This window comes from Plectropomus leopardus, chromosome 24, assembly GCF_008729295.1.
Source record: "Plectropomus leopardus isolate mb chromosome 24, YSFRI_Pleo_2.0, whole genome shotgun sequence".
Taxonomy (NCBI): Eukaryota; Metazoa; Chordata; class Actinopteri; order Perciformes; family Serranidae; genus Plectropomus; species Plectropomus leopardus.
This window is the reverse complement of record NC_056486.1, coordinates 9936386-9957800: the sequence shown is the minus strand read 5'-3', so window position 1 is coordinate 9957800 and position 21415 is coordinate 9936386. Positions and strand designations below refer to the sequence as shown.

The window sequence follows — 21415 nt, the reverse complement described above, 5'->3', positions numbered from 1 at the left end:
GGAAAACACCTGAAGTGCCGGGAGAATTGGTGCAGAGAGTTCAAGTACTTGCCTCATGACTGGCCCTGGATGTGTTCAAGTCTTACCTGGGACGTGTGAATATTATGACACATATTGACATACCGTTAAACTACTGCTGCAGTATAGTAAAAAGTGATTTAACAGGCAGTCTCTGGCCCCTAACACCCTGACCTGTTTACTCTCTTCTACAACCCTGAGCTCTTAACTCGAAGACACTGAACCCTTCTTTCCCATAGAAAAAGTCATTATGGTTGTTTCACCTAAATATTCTTTGCATTCCACCAGGCACCCAAACTCCAGGAGGAGAGCCGTGTGTACACTCCCCTTTTTGACTCCGCAGCAGAGGTCTGGACAAAGTGTCACACACACAACAGTGGATATCAAAAACAGACTCAGGCACCTTCCAAGCCGGGAAATGACAAACAACGCCAATGTTCCATATGATTTGTGAACCTACAACCTCCAGGTATCAGGCCGGTGTCTTATCACCTGCACTATCCAATCTAACATGCTTACTGCTTGCTTCAACATGAATTTGTCTATCTCATTTGGGAAGTTAGACTTCAAAATCCATTGCACCTCATAAGGATTGAACCGCCATGGCAGTGTGTTATCACCTCATTGTCTGACAGTTCAGTGCAATCTCCATGTGTATTTCTCCTCTTCCTTATGGAAGTTAAAGCTTTAAAATCCACCGCACCACCCAAGTCTTGAAATGCCAACCTCTGGATTACATGGCAGCGTCTTATCGCCTGTATTTCCCCTCTTCCTTATGGAAGTTAAACCTCTAAAGTCCACCGCACCGCATGAGTCTCGAATCGCCAACCTCTAGGTAACATGGCAGTGTCATATCACCTGAGCCACCTTGTCTGGACAGTTCAGCACAGCTTCCATGTGTATTTGTCCTCTTCCTTATGAAACTTGAACCTTAAAAGTCCACCGCACAATGTAAGTCTTGAATTGCCAACCTTTGGGTAACATGGCAGCGTCTTATCGCCTGTATTTCCCCTCTTCCTTATGGAAGTTAAACCTTAAAATACCGCCGCACCACATAAGTCTCATACTGTCAACATCAGGGTTACATGACAGTGTCTTATCACCTGAGCCACCTTGTCTGACAACTTAACACAGCTTCCATGTGCATTTCTCCTCTTCCTTATGGAAGTTAAACCTTTAAAGTCCACGGCATCGCATGAGCCTTGAACCGCCAACCTCTAGGTAACATGGCAGTGTCTTATCACCTGAGCCACCTTGTCTGACAGTTTGGTATAGCTTCCATGTGTATTTGTCCTCTTCCTTATGGAAGCTAAACCTTAAAAGTGCACTGCGCCATATAAGTCTTAAACTGACGACCTAAGAGTTACATGGCAGCGTCTTATCACCCGTGTTTCCTCTCTCCCTTATGGAAGTTAAACCTTTAAAGTCCACCGCATCGCATGAGCCTTGAACCGCCAACCTCTTGGTTACATGACAGTGTCACCTCAGCACCTTATTACCAGAGCCACCTTGCCTGATAGTTCAACAGTGCTTCCATGTGTATTTCCCCTCTTCCTTATGGAAGTTAAACCTTAAAGTACCGCCACACAACCTAAGTCTCGTACTGTCAACATCAGGGTCACATGACAGTGTCTTATCACCTGAGCCACCTTGTTCCACCATGGAAGCTAAACCTTAAAAGTGCACTGCGCCATATAAGTCTTAAACTGACGACCTAAGAGTTACATGGCAGCGTCTTATCACCCGTGTTTCCTCTCTCCCTTATGGAAGCTAAACCTTAAAAGTGCACTGCGCCATATAAGTCTTAAGCTGACGACCTAAGAGTTACATGGCAGCGTCTTGTCACCCGTGTTTCCTCTCTCCCTTATGGAAGTTAAACCATTAAAGTCCACCGCATCGCCTGAGCCTTGAACCGCCAACCTCTAGGTAACGTGGCAGTGTCTTATCACCTGAGCCACCTTGTCTGACAGTTTGGCATAGCTTCCATGTGTATTTGTCCTCTTCCTTGTGGAAGATAAACCTTAAAAGTGCACTGCGCCATATAAGTCTTAAGCTGACGACCTAAGAGTTACATGGCAGCGTCTTGTCACCCGTGTTTCCTCTCTCCCTTATGGAAGTTAAACCTTTAAAGTCCACCGCATCGCCTGAGCCTTGAACCGCCAACCTCTAGGTAACGTGGCAGTGTCTTATCACCTGAGCCACCTTAAACTTCAGCCGATTCTACGTTTCTCTGGTATAACCCCTGCTTTACACACCCCAGAAACCCCGGGAGGAATTACGTCCTCCCTTCCCTCCCACCCAACGGATCGAAGCACCTCCGGTTCTGGCGACGCTGGATTCGAACCTTCAATCTTAGGTTTACTGTCCACACAGTCATTCCAACACGCCACCAGCCCCATCGGCATTCAGAGATTTTCTGAATGCCCAAAAAGCCCAAGAAACCCACAAAATATCACGTTAAAAACTGAGATAAAGAGCAAGGCTACAGTATGGCGAAAATGTCACAATTTGGCGTGTCCGGAAAACTGCTGAAAATCACTTAGTATAGCATGTAGAGGCATGTCATGGTGTACAGTGTGGGAAAAAAACCTCCCCAAAAGGCCCAGAAACCCACAAAATATCACGTTAAAAAATGAGAAAAAGAGCAAGGCTACAGTATGGCGAAAATGTCACAATTAGACGTGTCCGGAAAACTGCTGAAAAACATTTAGGATAGCATGTAGAGGTATGTTATAGTATACAGTGTTGAAAACACATCCAAAACAGGCCCCAAAACCCCTAAAATAGTATGTTGAAAAAATGAGAAATGCCAAAATGTCACAATTTGACGTGTCCGGAAAACTGCTGAAAACCACTTAGTATAGCATGTAGAGGCATGTCATGGTGTACAGTGTGGAAAAAAACTCCCCCAAAGCCCAAGAAACCCACAAAATAGCATGTTAAAAACTGAGATAAAGAGCAAGGCTATAGTATGGCGAAAATGTCAAATTTGGCGTGTCCGGAAAACTGCTGAAAACCACTTAGTATAGCATGTAGAGGCATGTCATGGTATACAGTGTTGAAAACACATCCAAAACAGGCCCCCAAACCCCTAAAATAGTATGTTGAAAAAATGAGAAATGCCAAAATGACAAAATTTGACATGTCCAGAAAACTGCTGAAAACCATGTAGAGGCCTGTTTTAGTACAAAATGTTGAAAAACAAACAAACAAAAAAAAACCATCCAAAACAGGCCCAAACCCCATAACACAGCACGTTGAAAAAAATGAGAAAAAGAGCAAGGCTATATTATGCCAAAATGTCAAATTTTGACATGTCCCACAAATTGTTTAAAACAACTGGAAACAGCTTAGAATAGCGTGTGTAGTGTGCCATGAAAATGTCAGTCAGGTTTGCCATGAACAGTCACAGTATGGTGTGCCATAATACATCATAAGAAAGGCATATGCCATTAAAATATTTATAATAAAGCATGCCATGAAGAGTTCAAGTATGCTGCATCATAAAACATCAAGCCACAGTATAGTAAAAAAATCAAAAAGTTGTATGAAATCAGAAATATACATAACTGTTAATTTGACAGTATACTGTGTCACAAAGAAAGTCATAGCATAGTGAGTCATAAAACATAAAAAATGTCATCGGGAAGTGTGCCATGAAAATATCATATTGTTGGGCGATATGGAAGCCAAGGCAAGGCAGCTTCATTTGTATAGCACATCATACAACAGGGCAATTCAAAGTGCTTTGCAGAGCAATAGGTATTAACATACATTTAATGATGCATTTGGACACATCCATGATAGTACCTGGGGTCATTGGGGGTTTCAGGTCTTTCAACTTAAGACCCCCTTACCAAAGCAACCCGACTAGGAGTGATCAGCTCCCAATCTGTGGGAAACACTACACTATTAGACATTTGTGTGAAATTTGAGCATATCTTCAAGTTATGGCCATAAACATGTTAATGAGCTCACCATGACCTTGATCTTTGACCGGTCGATTCCAATCACTTCTTCCTTGAGTCCTAGTGGACATTTGTGCCATATTTGGGGAAACTTCCTCAAGGCCTTCTTGAGATATTGCTTTCACAAGAATGAGACAGAGGTAAGGTCACAGTGACCTTGACCTCTGAACACCAAATTCTAATAAGCCGTTTGTTGAATCTAAGTGAACATATGCGTCAAATTTGAAGAAATTCCCTCAAGGTATTCTTGAGATACTGCATTCACAAGAATGAGACAGACAAGGTCAAAGGGACGGAAACCTTCTATCCATCAAATTCTAATAAGCTCATCCTTGAGTCCAAGTTAACATTTGTGCCAAATCTAAAAATTCCCTCATAGTTTTCTTTAGATATTGCGTTTGCAAGTTTGGACCAGATGTACAGACATGTGACCTACACAATAGTGCCTCTGGCCTGGATTCATGAGCTGTTGTGTTCATGAGAATGGGATGGGCAGACGGATAACCTGAAAACCTAATACTTCTGGCCACGGTTATGGCCAGTCTGGAACCATAATAAAATGTGAGTGTGTAAGGGTGAAAAGAAGGAACAGAAACCTACCAGGATGGAGCTAGTGACACTAGCATGACCATTGGCAGGCGACTGTCGGGACACATCTGGTGATTCTTTCTGCAATAGCAAATACATAATGAATAATTTGATCTCCTACGGAATATGCCAAAATCGTGTGGTGTGTAGTGTGTTTATGATTTCCTACCTCACAAGACATGGACTGGGACCGGTAACTGGGTACAATCTTAAAGGTGATGCTACCCCTCATCTCCCTCTGTGTGGACAAGGACACAACTAGAATTAAAGCCAAGTGGTTGTATGCCTCAATGCAAAAGTCAACTTGCACTTACAGTTTACATCCATGTAAACTGTGACACCAATTTAGTATCAGACCAAATGTCTTACTTTCTGTTTCTGAGACCGATGTTGAGTAACGGCTAATGACCCATTAAGAGTCTGCCCTGTCCCCCTCTGTCTTTATTTTCTTGCAGGATTTCAAGTTCTACTTTTGGTTTCTTTTTGTCCCATAAACATTTTCTTAGCAATGCATTCCAAACTAAACTTTAACAAATGTTGCTTTGTTTTCAATATGTAGTCGATAACATTGAGGGTGTGCCGCAAATTGTCGCTGAAAGACGGTCTTTAACAAATCATTTTGATCTAGGTTTATTATATTAAGTAGTATATGTGAAAGACTGTTAGTTATAATTGAAGTAAATATCCTTTGGTCAACATTTAGAAGGGATATTGGTCTATAAGATGAACATTGTGTTGGATCTTTTCCTTTTTTAGGTATCACAGTGATAATTACTGAATTCTATGTGTCTGGCCAATCTCCTGTTTGTAAGATCTCGTTGAAAACTCTACATAAGATGGGGGCAATTAAATATTTAAATGCCTTAAAAATGAATAAGTAAATCCATCACTTCCATGGACTCCTTTTAGATTTTCCTCTCTGGATAACTTTTAGGATATCCATTTCCACTATTGGCTGTGCTAGGTCATTATATTGTATGTGTGACTCTGTGGGTAGGTGTAAGAATTCCAAGTACCCATTAATTTTTTTATTTCCTTGGGAACGTAAAGGTAGTTGATAGTTTGATAGTTATCACTGAAACATGATGCTATTTTCTATTTCCCCCTCTGATGTATGGAGTTTTAACTATTATGATGGTTATTGCTGTTTATTTAACTTTTATTACAACTTTGCCTACAGAGGATAACTTTCTTTTGTATTTCTAGTATGTCAATATTTTTCATTGTTTTTTTTTTTTGTTTTTTTTTTTGCTGCGGTTAATTGTGCTTGAGTATCATTGTTAATTAGTTCATGTTCTTCTTGTGATTTCTTAATTTTGTTTTTCAATACCATATTTTCTCTCTTTGCCTCTTTTTCCAGAAAGAATATGCCACTATTTCTCTCTCCCACAGCATTGTGGATGTCACTTCCCCATTATCACTTATCTCCAGCTAAAACTTCATACTGCATTGTATTTTCTCCTTGAAACACTCATCCCCAAGTAAAGAATTGTTTAATCTCCTTACACTTTCCCCTCTTTCCCTATTCAAATGAAGTTCCATCATAACCGATGCCTCATCAGCTATAGTTATTGGTAATATTTCACATTTTATTACCTTTGAGATGTCATATTTGAATATAAAGAAGTAGTCCAGTCTCGAATCAACTTTATGTGCATTAGAGTAAAACTTCAAGGCCTTTTCCTGGGGGTGTACACAGCGCCAGACATCTATTAGCATCAGTTCTAATTGGGCCGTTCTCAATAGCACTGCTGCTTGTTGCGATTTATGTTTCATGTTTTTTTCTTTTTTGAATTTCTAGTTCATCACAAAATTAAATTTCGAACGCATAGACAAAAACATACACAAACTTTGCATGCAAGCAAATCACAAAAGACACTACCCAAATGAATTTCCAAATATTGCAACCTCAAAATTGTTACAGAAAGCATTCCATATTTTTAAAGTTACGAATAAAAAGGATTGCCATTAATTAATACCTGACACAAAATGGTAGATGTGGCCATGGTTATGATTAAGAATTACCAATATCTTTGTGGTGGACAGCATGCAAGCAGGTAAAGTTCCTCCCAGAGTGTCTAGACCTGCAGTGCCCATAATTCAATTATAATTGATTACTAAAAGTGTCGGCCACGAATAAAATTATCGATTCGCTGTGTCACGCAATTATTACGTAACACGCTGTGCCGCGGGACTGTTTACGTCACATGCAGGCGGAATAAGCTGATGTTTTGAAGAGGCATGGTGGAGACATGTTATCAAGTTAGAGTGTTCACACTGCCCACCTGAGCTGCATGTCAGCTGCAGCACATCTAAAGAAATGGTGGCTTGCAGATTTTTTTTTTACGGGTGACACGTGTTTGGCAGCAGAAATAGACAGTGAAAATGATGTTTTGATGATTATATTGACTCTACACCACTTTTTACTGCAGTTTAAAAGTCTCTCTCTCTATCACAGAGATGAGGAAATCAAAAGTCATGAAGGATTGTTGTTGTTAGAATGACAGTTCTCTCCCAATTTTTATTTCTCTTCCAGACATTGCCTTTGTACGTTAAACCAAGTATATTTAAAAACTGGGATCATATGTTACTTAAGTTTATATAGGACAGCAAAAAACCAAGAATCAAAATAACATTTGAAGCATTAGAAAGAGAATATGGTTTACCACATACTCATTGAGGAAGACTTACAAAGAACTACAACCAATGGTGCGGTTCCTTATAAAAAACTATAAACATGTTGGGGCCAAAAAAAAAACAAATTTCTACACTTTATAATATACTGGAAAGTAATATAAAATATCTCATATCTAATAAAATATCTAATTCTAAGATAAAGTGGCAGGAAGAGCTAAATATCTCATTGTCTTAATCTGAATGGGAAACCATCAGTGAACACTCACTGGAGAGAATATACTTGGAAATACCAGATGCGTTATTTTTTAACACCTGTCCAGCAAGCGAAGTACCAAACTCTGTTACATCAAAGTGCTGGAGGGGATGTGGGGAAGAACATGCAAACTATAGCCATATTTTCTCGAACTGCCCTGTGATAAATGTATGTTGGCAAAGAACTAGCAGGAAAATCAAACATGATTAATTGAGATATCTGTAGAATTGATGCATTTATTCTGCCTGGGAAAACCCCAAGGGGAGTAGTGGAGGTTAGGGAAAAGTGGTGAAGAAAGTGGTGGTCCAAGTGGGACACGAACAACGCAATAGACAATTAATATATTAGGTCAACAGCCAAAGTTTCAGGACCCAGCCCTACTTAAGGGTTATTTTTATTTCTTCAGTCAATATATTCTGATGTATCACAGATGAATTGTGTTGCAGTTTATTAATTATCACAGAATCACAGTATCATGATAGTATCATTATCTTGGACAAAGTATCGTGATAGTATCATATCATGAGTTAGCTTGTGATTCCCACATCTAACTTTGACCACCAAAATCTAATTAGTTCACCCTCAAGTCTGGGGGGAAATTTTCTCTTAAATTTGAAGTAACTTCCCTCAAAGCAAGATCAAGAGCAACCCACTATATCAAAATAATACTGTTAAGTAACATTATTATGTTAGTCCCCACAGCCACATATTTTGGTGAAAACGCAAATCAAACACGTTACATGCTTTAATACATGACATACTAAGAAGACTGGTTGTATTAAAGCCGCCTGCACAGTGAGAGCGGAAATGAAAAAACGAGAGTCTGTGTGACTTACCAGCATCTTTTGGAGCTGTTCTACTGTCTGATTGGCAACGCTGATGCCATTAATCTCTCGGATCTCATCTCCTACATGCAGAGTCCCTGAAGAGCAGAAATAATGAATTAATAAAAGACTACAAATAAGGCTCTTGGGTGCTGAAACACAAGTGCTTCACAAAGCACAGGCCAAGAAAAAAACCATGGGGTTACTGAGACAGCTCCAGGGAATCTCGGCTAATGTAAGGAAGAGTTACATGTTTAGTGTTCTTTCAATTACCAGAAGGGAGTCCAATAAAAGTTACTGCTATCCACTTAATAATCTCTGAGTAATCGTATTTTGGCATTAATTTTCATCAGGTTGACAAAACAGCTGAGCATGCCTGGTGAATACGCATGCACGGTTGCACATAGTATTTTGATGTGGCTGCATACCTTGTCGATGAATCATTCCACCGTGCATGATTCGGGCCACAATACAATGGTTAAGTTCATTCATTTTCAGAGTAATGCCCTGGAAGAAACACACAGAGTCAGGGGGACAACCCATAACAAATAACAAAAAGTACAAAGTGACAATCACATATCATTGATGCAAAGTAAAAAAGTTGATCCGTATCATCCTCTTTCAGATGCAATGTGGAAATGTTTTGTTTTTGGAGAAACTCTCGGTTAACAGACAGAGCACATATCATTTGTAAACAAAAGCCTTTCTCAGGAGACACGACATACATGCCGGACATCTCACTTCGCTAACTTCTTGCTAATGTTACATTAGCTGCTCTGTCCAACGATATTTGACTAAAAAAACAGGCATGCAGACTGACATATACCCGTGCTGTTCTGTCGGGAGATGCAGCGAGTGAAAGAAAGCATAAATAATGTCAACTGGTTAAGTTATGAGCAGAGGAAAAGTCTGCTTGCCTCTAAGCTAATTAATGACATGAAAAATGCCATTAGCCTATGCGTAAGGAGCATGTTTCTATAAGTACACCGTTTTGAAGAAAGACAAGTGAGCATGTAAATTCATCTATTTAGCTCAATTTGCAATATGTGTTCCTTTCAGTGTGCACACCATGGGCTCATCAGTGTTCTTCTGAAACTGGACCAGGCGAACCCTGGTGACGTTCTCCAGGTCCATGTCTCCGTTGGTGCTGTCTGGGGAGTCTCCGTTCAGATAAGGTGAAGTGGGTGGGGGGGTTACCCTCAGAGCCTCGTCACTGTAGACCTCGTGGGCCACCACATCGTGGGTCTGCAGCAGAGCCTGGACAGTACACAGAAAGTCAACAATGTTAAATCACGGTTCTCACAGATTTTTAATTGTTAAAATCTCTAACTTTTTGTATGACTTTTTAAGGACTCGATTATTTTTTTCTTGCCTCACTTTCCCAGCTTTTTTCAAACATATAAGATTCAGACTCTGGTGAAACATAATTTCAATGTCAGACAATGATCTCCAACAATAATTTATGTTATTACAGTTTCTGGCTGTAATAAATGGTGTCATTTTTGGTGATTTTTAATACAATAATGTAATTTACTTTATTAAACAACAAATTTCCAGGATTATCCAATATACTGGAAATGTTTTGTGTTGCATCTGAAATAATGAAGAAAATCAATAAGTTTGACTAATTCTATGACTTTTCCAGGACTGGAACATATGATTATTAAAGTCCATGACTTTTCAAGGTTTGCCATGGCCATGGCAACCCTGATGAATGCAACTATACTGTATCAATGTTTCCTCTATAGGTGAACCCAGTGGGAATGAAGCCCATTAACACATGCAAGTATTCCTGCTATGCTGTACACACAGGAAAACATTTCAGCAGCCACAGGTGATGTAAACAACTGGTGATGGTGGAAGTAATGTTGACTCAGACTTGTGACTAGAATCCAGAGTTGGCCTTCAAACACTGGAGAGAAAAAACACCTCTGTTTGAATAACGAATGAGTAAAACAAATATGCACAACCCAATTCCAATCAAGAGAAAGGTCCATGTGGTTATACGCACAGCATCAGTGTGTTTGTGTGTGTGTGCGCCTTTGGGAAGAGTGTGACTTACACTAATCTTCTTTGGGCACTAATCATGTCACTGACACACAGAGTGTTTTTTACAAACTTGCTGTGTTTTCCAAAGCATCACGTCTGCTCATCAGATAAATGTTCACTGATGATGCATAGCAGAGAGCTCAAACAGCTGCCACTCGAAGCTTCTGACTTTTGGTCAACAGTGTGGCTGAGACGAACTATGTTATAACAAAAAAAAAAAAAAAACCTGACCTGGATCACTGCTGCATAATAAGGTCAACAGGAAAAAGTTCAAATTGAAACATTTGGCAAATGAGGCATACTTCTTCCCATGTGCTGCCATGCAAAAGCCCTCCACACCCATTCTGCAATCAGCAATGTTAAATGACTGTGGCAGCATGAAAAACCCAGGCAGTCAGGTCAGAGAGCAAGACGGGCTAATTGGATTGAAGCAAACCTAAAGCGTAACTGTGACAGCTCCTGTAAGTGTCACAGACTGAACAAGTAGGGGGAAACATTTCAGCCTCCTGTGCTGCTAACTGGGCTAAATCAGTGCTTGTATCACCCCCAGAGTAGTACCTTAAAGTTAAGAATAAGGGAAAAGAAAAGAAAAGAAAAGAAAAGAAAAGAGGCCCAAGAACGGTCCCACCCCCAAGACCTTTTCCCCCTTTAGCCAATATTATCTCTTCCTTTCGCTATCTAATAAAAACAAATCATTGCAAAAATGAGTCCTTGTGATGAACAAAAAAAACACTCTGAGGTGTGACTGACAGCTCCTGTAAGTGTCACAGACTGAATAAGCAGAAGGAAACACCTCAGCCACATGTGCTGCTAACTGGGCTAAATAAATGGTAACAATTAACCTACAGTTGGTTGCTTTGCAATTTTGTAAGTGATGATAAATCAGTAGATTACAATACAATACAACTTACATGCAGTAAAAGTCTAGTCGTGCACTTGCAGAAATAAACTTGCTATTAATGTTCTATCCAATAACTAAGATGAAAACTGCCACCTCAAAAAAATTTGGCAACAATCAGTAATTACAGACCACGTTATACCTTTGCATGAAATTTCTTCTGCCTCAGTTTTCAGGTTCCATGTCCATCAATGAGATCCTCCCTAGTTGTTTCAGCCATTAAATTGATCTGACCGTCCCCTCACAAGTTTCTGTACATCCACACCGAAGCCCTTCAGCTCTTCCGGCTGCTCTAATGCCTCTGTCTCTGTTCTTGTTCCTCTGCATGTGTCTATCCCTCGCCAAGATCAGGTGCTAAGCAGCTTTGTGGCTGAGGGAGCTATGCGGATTGTCAGAAGTACCTTTGTAATCTCACACACCAATAAGCACGCTCTACACGCACAGGCCAAAAAAATCTGAACCTGTCAGAACAATAACAATGAGTTGCGTTGCTGTGTGTTTGTGTTTCTGTAATATCCCACCATGAAGTGTGGCTGTGTGAGGATCCTCCTGAGCTCCTTGGCCTCCGTGTTCTCTGGGTAACAGGAGATGGTTTCCAGTACCTGGTGAAGAAAATAAAGACGGGGAGAGAGGTGTGAATATTAAGGATACCAAAGATAAAAAGCATTAATAAGAATTAAAATGTCACAACAGAGTATCTGATTCTGGCTATTGTCTGTTCATTACTTACATACTCTGCTTAGCAATATTTCTGAGTAAGCATCACTCATTATTTAGGACTAAGCCTGTTCCTTTTAACATGCAAAAAGATGCCTGTCTTGCTAAATTAAAATCTAGATCCTTATACATAAGATGTCTGTTTGATATTTGTAGTTGCTTACTTTGTGTCCCGGCCACCATGTTGGTAGCAGTCTAGCCAAAATCAAGCACTGCCCACCAGCTGGAGCAAAATCTCATTTTACAACTAATGCAGTAAGATAATCTTGGTTTGTATTTGATCAATGCCTAATGTAACAGTTTAACCACAGTTCTCAAGCTGACTGACATGATGACCGCTGTGTTAGAGACTCCTTAGCTCTGATTGTGCTTCTGATGGCATTTGCTAGAATCCACCGTGGCCCACAGAAAACCAAAGAGGAGGTAGCAGCCCCTGTCACATTGCCTGTTCAAGGTGGAAATGTTTTTTTGAGAAGTTTTTACTTTGTAGTTATTACACACAAGGTAGAAACGTTGCGCCGTTATGCCGTTTTGTAGCCTGGCCGTGCTGTCTACAAGTCGTGAAGGGAGGTAGTAACAGCAGCATATTGGTGTATGTGTGAACAGGACAGCCAGCAGGATGGGAACATAGACAGGGAGGGTGTGACATTTTGATGAAGTGATGTACATCCGACCCACCGCGGGAGATGTATGTTATATGGCACACAAAAGGCTGATGCTAGTGTTAAATGTGATGCATTTTTTGATTCAGCAATGCTGGCATGCTGGCTTAAAATAACACACCAGAGAGGCATTATGTTGCCATTGTTTGGTTCATTGTAAAATGCAAAGGTGGCGTAAATAGCAGCTCAGCAGTGCAATATCTGTAGTCCACAATATCTTGTGGACTACATGATTTTTATTTTTACAGATTATCTGTGTCTAGCTTTAAAAGCCACACAAGTTTGAAATCCTTAAGTGTCCCTTTATTCAATGAACATGAGCAGTGAGTTCCTCACCTCTTTGGCTCTCTGCACTCCATCACTTGGAGGGTTTCTGATCTGAGGGGACGACCTGGTGTTGATTTTGTCATAAAGCTGAAATGACAGACGTAAAAATAATTTCACAATTGTACCTCAGCAAAAATGAAAAAAGCAACAATACTGTTATACAGGCAAGAGAATGGAGGATACATATTGAACAAATACTCTTGACTGGTAATGCCCCCCACTGAGCACTTTTGGTATTACAGAGGAAGGTTTTGTGGTATACTCACATCTAACAGGGTGTGGAGGTGCTGATCCTGGAAGACACTGTGGAGAAAGTCCATGTCTTTCTCACTGCAGTCTGTCAATGCATGAATCTCCTCTAGACTGTCCAAAACCTGTGATACTGCCCCTGCACACACACACACACACACACACATGCAATTTATACACTCAAATACACACTGAACCAAAAGCACACAGAACAGATACAAGTACACCAAGCAATCCCAGCAAACACTCAACACAACATAGAATGCAAACACTGAACGCGACAGACACACTTATCCACAAACACACGACATATTATACATCCACAAACAGGCAAAAGAAAAAAAAAGAGAAATACAGAAAAAAGACAAGCAGTAGACATCACAACACATAAAACACACAAACACTCAAAACTATTTAACCCCAAGTACCTGCTGCATCGCCCACACATGCAGCAAAACCAGAGAAACAGCGGTATATGGCATCAATACAACATCAGAGGAAAGTCACTTCAAAAAGTCACAGTGTGGATGATGGGTTAGGAGCAGTGCGCCCCACAAAAATGCAGAAAGTAGATATAAAGTGTTAAATGCAAAAATATGCAGAGGAAAATGTGAAAGAATTAAAAATGTATAAACCATTTCTTTAAAAGTGTTCTCAGGCCAAAAGTAAAGCCACCCCATACCAATCTAACATTTACTTTGTGTAATAATTATAAAAATAGAGTCAAAACATCTTCAAAAACATTGCAGCCTACGTATTAAACAAGCTCCCTGGTGACAGAAAAAGTAGTGACATACATGTGAACCCACAGGCTGATCCTTACATGACCACAGAATCCATTAGTGCTTGGCGAGATGATATTACACCACCAGTGAGTGTTTGCATGTTAAAATTGAGACTATGGCTTACAGAAATCCTTGAAACTTTTCAAGCACTGAATTTTTAACATTTCTTGAAGAGTATAACAAGCACGGCTTTCTGTGTTCAGTTAACAAGAGAACTCGAGGGAGAAACCCGGAATAACAGATGAAAACTTAACATGGAGAAAAATAATCCAATTTACAGACATGTATAATGCTGGACGAATAATGGACTCAGAGAAAAGAACAAATGAGACTTTGATTCAACTGTTACCATGAGGTATGAAAGAGAGGCAGCGGGAGAAAACACAGTTTCAGCTGTCAGTAACTTTGGGAGAACCTTGGTGCAGGTCTGTTTACATGCATCATACTACTCCAATCACAGAAACACATTTTAAACAATTATCTTAATTTTTTTTAGCCATGAACAGATCAATAATTGGTTAAAGCTTATGAAATACATGTTACCTTCTATTCCTCCAGTAAAAAGATTTAACAAAAAATATTAAAATGACCTCCACCAGTCGCACTTTAAGGTAATTATTCAACAAATGGCAAAACAGAACGTGAAGATTTCAGAATTTTGTGGAAGACGTAATTAAAAATGCTGAAGAGGTCTTACTGTTCAATCATCAATCAATCAATCAATGACATCCCTCTTTAAGATGCACGTTTGTTTTTTCCGAACAAACACGTTAAATCTTTAGCAGAAACCTGATTATGAGAATAAATCTCATTGTTAGTCAGAACATTTAAAGGGCAGTGGATTATTTTTCTAGTTTTTTCACAGAAAGCAGAAAAAAATTAGAAAAATGTACATGATGGTGAGCAAAATGTCACACATCAACACATATTAGAGCTATGTTACAGTGACGGCTACAGAAAATAAAATTGCTGTTATGTTTGGTTTCGTGGAAGGTTATTGAAATTAGCAGGTAGGTAAATCTGGTACAAAAAATATCTATTTCATAAGATTAATGTATTCCCTTTAAAAAAAATAAAATTAAAAAAATAATAAAATTTAACACTGTAATGGACATAGAAGCTTAGCAATGGTACTGCTGTGGATGCCAAATTAGTTCTTATCTGAAAGTCACAAAATAACACGAGGGCTCCCACACATTTTCATGGAATATATTTCAAAACATTTCCATGACTTTTCAAGGATCAGTAATATTTTTTTCTAGCTATTCATTGCCATTTGTTAACAATAAGATACATTTTTCCTTTTCCTCCTGCGTTTCCTCTATTTTCCTTTTTTTTTTACTTTACTGTACTGAAAGACTAAATCACTAGCCTTATGTCTTAATCAACTTCATCACTGTAAAAGTTAAATAAATATAGTGCAAAATATAAATACATGTATGTTTATTTGACCTATTTAAAAACTTTTGTTTAGGCATTTTGTTCCAGAATCCACCCTTCTGCTTGAGGACAGGATCATTTTATTTGATCAAGGGTAACCCAATCCTACTAAAACGTTTGAACAACACATACTGCTTTTACAGTTTTCCACACTATGGAAAACAGCACAAGATTTGATTATATGATCTAATATAATTGTGGTTTGCAGAATCCTTTTTTTTTGAATAACCTATTGTCAAGATTTGATTCAAACCAAAAACCAAAATCCGATCAGATTAGTTCTGAATAAACATGTCCAGAAGATTACTGAAACAATTAATTTTTGTACGACAAAATTCCTTGACTTTTCACCAAGACTGTGGGAACCGTGTAACACCGACAACCAGCAACTCCCATGTTCGGTGAGGTATGGTTACTGTTTCAAAGGAGTCTGGTAGCTTCAAGAGAGCAATATCACCGTTTCATTTCCATTTTGGAGAAGGCTGTCTGACAGCAAGGTACAGTGATGAAAACATTCTAAATATAGTACTTGCGCTGATATACTGCTAAAATATGTTTTGCTGCTGCCCCATCCACAGCAGTTCATGACTTCGTTTCTGTCGAGCCTGCTTCTTAAAAACAACCATCTACTCCTGATGATATGTTGACTATGGACAAATGCCTCATACAATCCCACTTTAAAAGAACTAAACTATCCCTTTCAGTTATTTTTAATAATGTTATTAGAGCTCCAACTTCACTGCTTTTTACCAACACAAGAACACAGATGAATTTGACCTTTAAGCATGTTACCTTCTCAACTTTGCTTTTAGTTTTGGGCATCTCACAAGGTAACACTCAAAATATTGTGCTAATCTGTGTTTACAGAGTTTCCCGTAATTGGAATATTAAGGATGCATGTAAATCGGAGGAAACATCTGGATTTAAAGCACACTCATCAAACTATACAGGTTTTCTCAAAGGGACAGAAGAGAAGACAGAGGGAGACACAGAGAAGACCATTTTGGAGGATTATGACCCACATCATACAACACAAAGGAAAAAAATGCAACAAAAAAGAGAGTGATGATGCCATGATGATATCACACAACCAGATTCTATGGGTGGGGGGAGGGATACGTACTTTCAGCAGCTAGCAGTCCTAGAGAAAGCACAGCAGAAGAAAAACAACACCAAAGAAAGAGAGGCTGATATTAGAGGTTTACTGCATCTATGGAGTTTAACACCTCACAATGACAGAAAAAAGAAAGAGAAAAGGCAGACAAAGAGAGTGGGGAGTGTGAGGAGGCATGAGGGCAGGCAGGTAATAGAAGGAGGCACAGGGGAAATAGAGGAAAGAGCAGCAACATAGAGAGAAAACCAGCCAAAAGCAGCTGAGTCTACGAACAATCTGCCAAGCTTCTGGCTGCAAGCATTATTAGAGTACCAGTCTGTGACCGGCAACATGTCTGGAGATCTACCATGGCAAAAATAAACCAGTCACAAGGAAGCATGACTGCAACAGACTGCCAGCATCAGCAGAAACTACATACATGGTGGTATCAGTAAATCTGGCTGCAGTGGATACATATTAAACTGAGAAAAACACAGGAAGTGCTTAGCTCATTGCACTGATTCATGAGGTAAAGATGTATTATGCTGCTCATTTCCTACACTTTATGACAGCAACTGGAGTGGTTTCTATGCTGATAACTCCTGCCAGGTACAGTCTTTTTATCAAAGGAAGTGAAAGTTTGTGGCTGAGACAGGGAAGTGAGGCTGTTGGGAAACATCTGTCTTCATCCTAAACAGAGGAAGTTCTACACAGACAGCTGGAGATCACATTAATGCACCAGAATAGAAACTGGGCTAGAAAGTGAATGTATTCTTTTGCGCAAATGCATGTTTCATGTTTCAATGCATCTTTGACCTTACATGACCCAAACTGACACTGCACAAACTGACTTACTTCTATAAATAAACAGGATCACCTCAGTCAAATAATGAGATTGACAGCACTAGTACATGAGAAACTCAAACATACATGTGACAGGTAGAGTGTATTAAGAGCAATTTCTTCCGAATTTCATACTGTGTTGTGGTATTACTAAATAGTTTGTGGCAATTATGAATTAGAAACTGGCTTTGTAATGTATTTTTTGGGAAAGTTAGTTTCAGATTAGCACTTAATACAGCTTTAAGTTTGGGCTGTCACAGTGAGGGAAATTGTTCTGCAAAATACTTCATTAATCCTAATTTCAGTACTTTATAAAATAATAAAATAAGCTTTACTGTTAGACTGTTATTCAGTAAATTGGTGCTTATTACATTACAAAAATGAAACTGTTAAAAACAAATGAACAACTTGTTCATTGCTAAATGCAGGTTACAGAAGGGCAACAAGCCACAATAAGGGGCGCAGCAGTTTTTTCAGCCGAGACACTTTGGTTGTGTCTGGTTGCTATGATACAGAATATCCGCAGAAGTAAAAACGTCAGCACAAGGTAGAGTTCTGGATGAAGCAAGGGAGTGAGAACAGACCCAGCGATCTGTGTGGGTGCAGTAAAAATTTCTCCTTCATTGTTGTTGTTGTTCATTGACATAATGGTTGATCTTTGTGATATTTGCCTCGTGCCTCCTCCACTGTGACTGGACATCTGCATAAAAACTGGCAGTATTGAACAGTGTTTTACTTGAAGTTAAACATTTTTAGGCTCTTGGCGACCAGGTAAAAAAAAAAACAAAAAAAAAAAAACAGCAAAATTCAGCACTCAGTGCAGAATAGACACTTAGCACCTCGTCACACTGCTGACGTTTTTAGCAGAGTAGAAATATGTAGTACTCCCATTGCTTACAATCCCCTGGGGTTGGCTTGTCAATGGCATAGTATTACAATATTGAGGTTATTGTGACAGCCCTTCTTTAAATACAAATATTTTACCAAATAGAATGATTGTATTTATAATGTGGGGATCGTTTCATCTGGAATCCTTTTAATATTTAAAATCGTGAGTTTAAAATAAACGTTGAGGAATCTGAGCCAGTTTTGAATAGTGGTCCCAAAAACTTGACAAAAAAAAATGGTCTTGCTCTTTCTCATTACAGAATCTATGAAATAATGACTGTTCAATGTTAAACATGACAGTAAATTTTCAGAATATCTTCACTTAAAAGATTCTGAAGTGAAATCAACTGTTCTTTTGTAAATTTTTCTGAAGAAATGTTTCAAAGGTGTTAAAATAATAAATGAGTCTTCCCAAAAGGAACAGACAGCATGAGGGAAACCAGTAAGCTGCTCTGTCAAAAACAAAATTATGAATTAATTTTAATCGTTTTTGTTTTCATTTAGTTGTTTTTCCGTTCTGTAAGGTTATATTGTCACATTGTAAGGTGTCTAATGTGTTTTATTAGCCTGGATTAATGAACAAAAGATAACAAACCTTGTGACTAAAGCTTACCTGAGGAGGTGGGGTCATCTGAGAAGTCATGTAGCTCCTCGGGAGGGTCTCCATAGTAGGAATTAAACTTGTGGCTGGAGACAGCAGCTAGCACTGCACCCTGGGACACGGAGTATGGATAACACAGCTGTAACATAAAGCCTTAACAGAGCACCATGTTTTGGAATATATGCACATGCTCTTTATGTGTTTGCATATGAGGCCATCAGGATAAGCCTGTTGACGATCTCTGGTTAACATTTAACAAGAAATTAATCTGGGTCATCAGAAATAGCTGTGGAGGAGGTGACACCTCCTCTCATCTTCAGTGTAATCGTGTTGACCCTGTAGGGTTTTATACTCAACATCAACACAGTGCTGACCTTCAGCTTCCTCCTGGCGTTGAACTTCCTCAGCTGTTCCACTGTTTCAGGCAGGTGGATCTTGTAGGCGTACCTGTCCCTCTCCTGCAAACACAGACACAAACTTAAGTACAAGCAGAAACCATAAATATAAAGGTGAGGGCATAAGCAAACAGAGACACACATCAGAGCAAGCGCAGAGCGGATGTGAAAGCACAGCTGTGGTTCCGAGCAGAAGGAAGTGCTTTTGAGTCAGCATCAATGAGGCCTGTGGTTTCAAGGAGACTTTGAGTTCCCAAACACCAATTGTCCACATAACACTAAATGTCTGATGCTTTTTAAATGTTATAAACCACATAAGTTTAAGGAGAATAAGCGGCTACAGTTGGCAACATCTACAGCGAAGCCCCCTAAGCTGTGGTCAGTTTTTACTGGCACTGTGAGAGTGTGTTCTTGCCTTCAGCCAGGGGTGGTTGAGGGCCTCGTAGACGGTGATTCTCTCGGCCGGGTCCAGCATCAGCATGCGTCTCACCAGGTCCTTGGCACTCTCTGAGATGTGTGCCCACTGGCGCGGGTTCATCTGGACAAACACACAAACACAGGACAACATGTTCAGACACACTGGCAACCATGATCACTGTCAGCAGGCCAGCAATGACGACGGTGGGAAGCGAAAATGAAAACTGAATTTGTGTGTGCTCAGTGGATAAATATGCATCCCCCGTCCTTTATTCAGGATATTCAGTGATCATTGCCTAGAACACTGATACTCAAGGCCTGCAGGGAAAATCTTTCCTCAAATAGGGTGCCCCCCAACCATTTTCTAATTAATAATAATAAAAATAAAGTGATTAACACAGGGACTTATTTTTATACGTTTAGCATAAATAAGTCGCCATAGTGCATAAAACAGCATAGAAATAGAGCTTGTTTATCAAATAAGTGCCAGAGAAGCTAAGCCACTAATGTCCTAAAATTCCAGAAATGTACTAAAATCATGAAATCGTCCTGAAATCCTAAAAGCATCCTAAACTCTAAAATTTCTACCTAAAATCCTTAAAACATGCTAAAATTACTAAAAACATTCCAAAATCATGCTAAAATCCAAGAGCCGTGCTAAAACCTTAGAAAAATACTAAAAAAATGCCAACAAGAAAAGCAAGTTGATTATCCCAGTCTGGAATATCACCGTCTGTAATGTAATTGTAAAGTTGCAGTGTTGGTAGAGTTCATTTTTTATTTTAAAAAAATTGTGAATTCAGCAGCAGCTGCTGAGCAGCAGCTTGATGGAAGATAGCACGATGTCGTCCATCAAGCCGCCTGCAGTGACTGCATCTGCCACAGATTAGTGCACTAGGCAGGAAACTCAGACTCTTATCAAAAAATAGAGAACTGAACAGGCCCATCAGATTATTCATCACCTCTCACTGGCTTGAGTTGAGGGTATTAGAGTGTAATTTGAGGCACCCACTTAACATAAAATGAGGAATACATATGATGAGGTAATAGTAAAAATAGCTCAGAGCAGGCATTCATTGGCATGAGGGGAGAAGTCGACAGGAAAGAAAAAAAAATAGTTTTTTGGGTTTTTTTTTACACAAGTCAAAGACTTGGAGATTCTACAGCGTTATTAAGAAGAATAAATGTAAATTAATACAAAATATTAACACTTTAAAAGGCATTGTGGAGGTTCAGAAGTGATGTACAACACAAACTGTTCAGTTCTCTGTAACCAAAGAGCTCAACCTTGATACACACTGCAGCACTGTGATAAACAGGAGCTCACTATTGTTCTCATCTGTGGCTAAAGGGCACAGCTCAACTCAGTCAGGAACATATTTAGCGTGTACACGGACAGACAATAATGGCGTGTTGTCGATCAGCTCCTACCTTGTATTTCCCCTTAATGATAGCCTCAAACAAACGCTCCTTGGTGCCATAGAAAGGCAGGCAGCCAGAGAGGAGGATGAAGAGGATGACCCCACATCCCCACACGTCCACCGGTTTGCCGTATGGCTCCCTCTTCACCACCTCCGGGGCCATGAAGTGGGGAGTGCCGACTCGACCTGTTGAGAGCAGACAGTGAGGCAATTTGAAGAGTGATTAGCTGCGAGGGTATAAAAGGAAAGCATTGTTGAAATCTGTAGAGATAACTGGTGTTATGAGGATAAAATGACAGAAGGATAGGAAAAACATGCAAATAACAGATTTTTTGGGATTAA

The 21415-nt window shown here is 39.6% G+C and overlaps 1 protein-coding gene across 9 annotated transcripts in view; it reads right to left on the bottom strand.

Moving 5' to 3' along the window:
• LOC121962852 (peripheral plasma membrane protein CASK) overlaps nt 1-21415 on the bottom strand; it is an 82059-nt gene that overhangs the window by 32972 nt on the left and 27672 nt on the right. For 4 of the 9 annotated variants that reach the window (XM_042513160.1, XM_042513162.1, XM_042513164.1 and 1 more), the window contains exons 7-19: nt 21084-21259; nt 19651-19773; nt 19215-19298; nt 18853-18952; nt 16539-16556; nt 13208-13332; nt 12951-13028; nt 11757-11837; nt 9357-9545; nt 8717-8795; nt 8301-8386; nt 4744-4812; nt 4587-4655 (exon numbers count right to left, since the gene is read on the bottom strand). In XM_042513160.1, the coding sequence (XP_042369094.1) occupies nt 4587-4655; nt 4744-4812; nt 8301-8386; nt 8717-8795; nt 9357-9545; nt 11757-11837; nt 12951-13028; nt 13208-13332; nt 16539-16556; nt 18853-18952; nt 19215-19298; nt 19651-19773; nt 21084-21259 (1277 nt within the window). The remainder of the gene's footprint in view (nt 1-4586; nt 4656-4743; nt 4813-8300; nt 8387-8716; nt 8796-9356; nt 9546-11756; nt 11838-12950; nt 13029-13207; nt 13333-16538; nt 16557-18852; nt 18953-19214; nt 19299-19650; nt 19774-21083; nt 21260-21415) is intronic. The other 5 variants (XM_042513161.1, XM_042513165.1, XM_042513168.1 and 2 more) reach the window with 2 other exon arrangements.